The sequence below is a fragment of the Crocodylus porosus genome, unplaced genomic scaffold (genome assembly GCF_001723895.1).
Source record: "Crocodylus porosus isolate Cpor-Errol unplaced genomic scaffold, CroPor_comp1, whole genome shotgun sequence".
Taxonomy (NCBI): domain Eukaryota; kingdom Metazoa; phylum Chordata; order Crocodylia; family Crocodylidae; genus Crocodylus; species Crocodylus porosus.
The window spans coordinates 8,179,792-8,184,851 of NW_017728947.1; the positions used below are offsets into that span (position 1 = coordinate 8,179,792).

General features: G+C 39.6%; 1 protein-coding gene across 1 annotated transcript in view; it reads left to right on the forward strand.

Annotated features, from left to right (window-relative positions):
- SERGEF (secretion regulating guanine nucleotide exchange factor) overlaps positions 1–5,060 on the forward strand; it is a 260,481-nt gene that overhangs the window by 169,179 nt on the left and 86,242 nt on the right. Inside the window, exon 10 of the mRNA XM_019552141.1 lies at positions 1,574–1,720. Within this exon, the coding sequence (XP_019407686.1) occupies positions 1,574–1,720 (147 nt within the window). The remainder of the gene's footprint in view (positions 1–1,573; positions 1,721–5,060) is intronic.

Sequence of the window (5,060 nt, forward strand, 5' to 3'; positions counted from 1 at the left end):
CCTGAGCCTGCGCTTTTCCAGGCTAAAGAGCCCCATGGCTCTCAGCCTGTCATCGTAAGATCTGTTTTCCTGACCTCTGATCATGCGCGTGGCTCTCCTCTGGACTCTCTCAAGCTTCTCCACATCCTTTTTGAATTGTGGAGCCCAAAACTGGACGCAGTGCTCCAGCTGCGACCTCACCAAAGCCGAGTACAAGGGGAGAATGACGTCCCAGGATTTGCTTGAGAAGTATCCATGGATGCATGCCAACGTTTTGGTTGCTTTACTAGCCACAGCATCGCATTGATGGGATTTCTTGGTAGCTAATTTTCTATTCTTATCTCCAGACCTTAAATTCAGAGGATTTTCTTGTTGAAGAGACAAGAAAATAATGCCAGAAGATGGCTTTTACTAACCCTTTGGCCACCTTTCCAAGTCATGGCGGCTGCTTGCAGCAGCCTTTGATTTCCAAAAAGAAGGATTTAATAAGATCGCATTATTTTGTCACTGAAGAATGGAATTCCAGTAGTTCAACTGGTCACTTTAAGGTTTGTGGCAGAGCCACCAGTAATCTTCGCTCATGACTTCCTGCCCTTTGGGCAGGGGGCTGGACTCGATGATCTCCCGAGGTCCCTTCCAGCCCTGATGTCTATGAAATCTATGAAATAATAGGTGACCTCTTTGGCAAGTAGCATTGGTATCATTATGAGGAGTTGGAAAGGAGGAGTAGCAATTGGTGGGCAAAGGACATGCTCTAGGGACATGGAAGCAGCAAGGGAAGAGAAAAAGAGTAATGAATTGTGGTATAGAAAGGAAGGAGGCAGTATGAGTCTGAAAAGGTCACCCCTTTCTCCAGCATTGAACGATATGCTATATGTTGTTCTTTGTGGAGTTTCTGTAATACTGAAGCTATGTGTTTGTGTATTATTTTAAGGCTCTCTTGAAGCTTGCATATTTAATAGTGATTTGACATCATGTTAAAATGTAGCATACTAGGAGTTCTCCTAGAAATAGTGATGAGATGAACCATGCTGTCTCTGAGACAGCATTTGTAGTCCATTTGGATCAGTAGACCAAGGGTCTAGAATTTCCGGTGAGGTCATAGTGAATTATTTTTATTCATCTTTTGGGGGTTTCCAATGAAATCTTACTGGTTAAGACTTGATCACAACTGAATTTCTAGTTTTGTTCTGCCAAATAGGCAATTGTCTTGGGAGGGAAATCAGTAGTGTATGTTGGATGGGTGGCATGAGTATCCTGGCAGACACTCAGTGTGTGTCTACATGTGAATGCACTAAGGCATATTAATGCAGTGTGTAGACCGACTTGGAACTGAAGTTAGTCCCAGGTCATCAACATACATAGCATTAATGCACCATAGCATGTCTACATGCCTAAATAGTTTAAAATTACCATTTTAAGATGCATTAAGGGCATGCACATGTAGACCCACACTGTTAATATGCCTTAAAAATGGCTAATGCACCTTAAATCAGCTTGTGTAGATGCACCCTCCGACTCTGTTGTAGATACCAAGGTGGCCAAAACAGAGCTTGTTCCCAGCAAGTCACATCTTCTCTCTTGTTCCCATCAGATAAAAGAAACCAAACTTGTCAACCCCAAGAAATCCTAGCTGAGAAGAGGGTAGGATTGCAGCCTTACCCACCGGCTTTTGCAGAGGGGGATCCCTTAAGTCTGCTTTTACTGAAGGCTCCAGTCTGCCCCCCTGGAGTGTCCCCAAGTCAGCTTCCAAGATGTTCTTTCTTCCCTCAGGATGACCATAATATAAGAAATTTCCATTTCCAGATCTTATTATGATGAGATTCTATCTCAGTGAAAGAACAGTAATGTTTCTGTCATGGAAGAGTTTTGAATTGGAAAGGGTGTTGAACCTGATGGACTCATTTTACAGGTGGTACACTAAAACATAACTTAATGAAACCCAGAGAAATTCTGCCAATAGAAGAAGCCATTAATTTTATTTCTAGATATTTTACTATTAATGTTTGAAATGCTTCACCTGTTATAACCTGGATGACAATTCCAGGTTGCATGACACTGAGGAAGCTAGTGCTCAACCATACATGTCAAAGGAATTAAGCTCAATTTTATTTGTCTTCTGTATGCCTGATTTTTATTGAGAGCAGCTGCCACTTCACTGAGCAGAGACATCTCAGATAATGGGCAAGGTGACAGGCAACACAAAACCATATGACATTTAAATTCAGAATAGGAATCCCACTTACCGAGAGGGAGAGGTTTCGTTTGCATTCTTCATACTTGTCATTTTTTTTCTCCAACAGCTCCTCATCCCTAAACATATCAAGATCAGCTTTAAGCAAAATTAAATCATAGTACATCTGTGAAACAGCCTTATATTTTTAAATGATTATTTCCATGGTAATACATGGATCTGTATGCCTAATGGTGAACCACCGCTAGAATATTTACATTCATGAGCCATCTACAGGAAAATTAGAACAAATTATTTAGTATAATGGTTTCTAACGTACTCTATTGCATTTTGTCATGTTAGCAGAATTGTGCATAATTACTAACATCTATTTCTTCTGATACATCTTAAGGAATCGTTACTTGCAGCTTCTATAAAATGAACGTTGCTCACTTTTTCTGATAAGTCACTCATAATGCTTTACTGGGATTTTCAATTTCCTGATAACATACAGAGTAGGTCAAATCTATGACCTTTTCTTTCAAGGGCAATTTTGTAAACCACTAACTCCTATGGATTTGACTATTCTATAAATATGACTGCTATGCAAATCTATCATATTAACAGGCACTTTATAATTGGGCAAGCAGGATGACGTATTACGGATGACAAATTTCTGTCATGTTAGAAGACAGTGGTTTCCTACAGTGCAGAGCAGAGGCATTTAATATCTCTGCCCATTGTCTAAATGTAGATTTACTTAATTAGGGAAAAAATCTTTTACTTTTACTACTTTATGAGGAGAGCATAATTCTTTCAAGATTTTGCCCAGCCTCTCCTATGTGCTGACCTAAGTTTGTAGTGATGGGTAGCCCTCTAGCAGTGTGGTATTGATGGCTCAAAACTGGCAGCCACTTTCTCCATATAATGGGAAATACATAGAACTAGAACAACCCAAAGACAGGAGATAATCTCACTGAAAGGAGGCATCACCGCTACAGCCTACACTGATAGAGCTCCAGTCTCTAGCCAAGACCTGAAGCTGCCTCTCTCTTCCAAAAGTAGCGGGGAGGGGCAATGTGTGATGACCCCCTCCCTTCACAAGAGTTGCATACGTGAGTGGAACAGAGTATGTAATTTGCATTCTGCTAGTGTAGGTGAGTCTGGTCAACTGTAAACTACTAGCATTCATATAGATTTTGTCATGGGTCTAGATAGAAAATAAGTAAGCAAATTTTGTAAGCATAATGAGAATTTACTATATTATAGCATCCTTAATGCTATATTATCCACTCACATACTATTCATAAATGTTTTGGCACTGAGATTCATGTTATCACCTATTAATAGCAGGAGACAGCAATCCTAATGAATTCTCCCCTACAACCAAGTCTTCTGAAATCTGACATTTATAATATGAGTGGCATGATGGTCTACTGTCATTCATATGTCACTCAGATTCCCTTCAGTCCAGAGAGTCTGTCACTGGTGGAAGTGACTAAGGAGCAGGATTGTCTGATTAAGCACTTGCGTAGTCTAGTCTAAAAAAGTCAAACACCACCAGATACCTGTTCAACAGATTTGCTGAATATATAGGAAATCTCTTGATTTTTTTTTAGCACAGTAGTAAAGAAATCTTTTTTCTATTGACAAGTTCAGCATGAATTTTTAGTGTGACAGGTTTCTGTCTACATCAGACCCTCTTCCTCCTCCCATCTGCCACCCTCTCACTCTTAAGAAAAGGAAGCCACATTCTGTGGTAAAGCACCAGCTAGAAATGGGGCAGTGCTTCTGAGATCTGTTCTTTGGAGGACACCCTACAATGGTATTTTTAAAAAAAAGTTTAATATAATGACGACTTATTGTGATACTGCCCAGAAGATCCAGTGGAGATTGAAACCCAGTTGTGCAAAGATGTATAAGACACAGCCCATGCACTGACTTATTTGGTGTCCAAATAGACAAGAGACAAACAGGGTAGAAAGCAAACAAAGGCCAGAGAGGTAAAATGACTTTGCCCAGAGCTGCACAGTCTCTTGACTCTCAAGTCAACATCATCTTCCTCTGATCACACTCTTTAAAACAGCAATAAAGTTGCTATTTTTCATACTATTATATTCCCCCACAAACAATGTTAACTTAAATGTTCAAGAATTGAACACAGACCGTCTTTATAGCCCCATGAAAAAAAGAATAGAAAACAAGTTTCATAATGGTCAAACCAAATCCTCATAAATCTCTGATTATGGATTAAAGTTTATTTCATCTTGAAATATTTTGTCCATGAAGAAATGTATTCACAGATCAAAAGTCATGCAACTTTTACCCACCTTGTAAATCTCTTGATTTGTACTATTTTGAATATTCTTCTCTTGTATTGGTTTTTTGGTCTCTTCATTTGGTCTGTTTGGCTGTGCATTCACACATTTGCAATGAAAAGGCAAGGCCTAAAGAAAGCATGGGGTTAATTATCAAAGCAGTTTAATGTACTCATCTTATGCCTCCAGATTTCGGAGTTAAAATCCTGCAAAATTTCTGAGTAGAAATTACTTTGTTGGCATAAACCCCAATACACATTTGCCAGTTTCCTAAAATGAGTGCAAAATTTGATACAATTGTTAGTCTGTGCTCATATGAAGTTTTAGAATTATAAAATTTAGGATTGTTTTTGCAGGTTCCCTGTGAGAGAATGCTTGTTACCAAATGTTTAGCAGGACCAGCATAATATTAGGATTTAAACCTAGAGCCCCGGTTTGAGGCCATTTCATTGAACTGTGAAGACTCATGATAGTTTCATAGTTAGTAGGGTTGGAAGGGACCTGAGCAGATCATCAAGTCCGACCCCCTGCCATGGCAGGAAAGAATACTGGGGTCAAACGACCCCAGCAAGGTGATTGTCTAGCCTTGT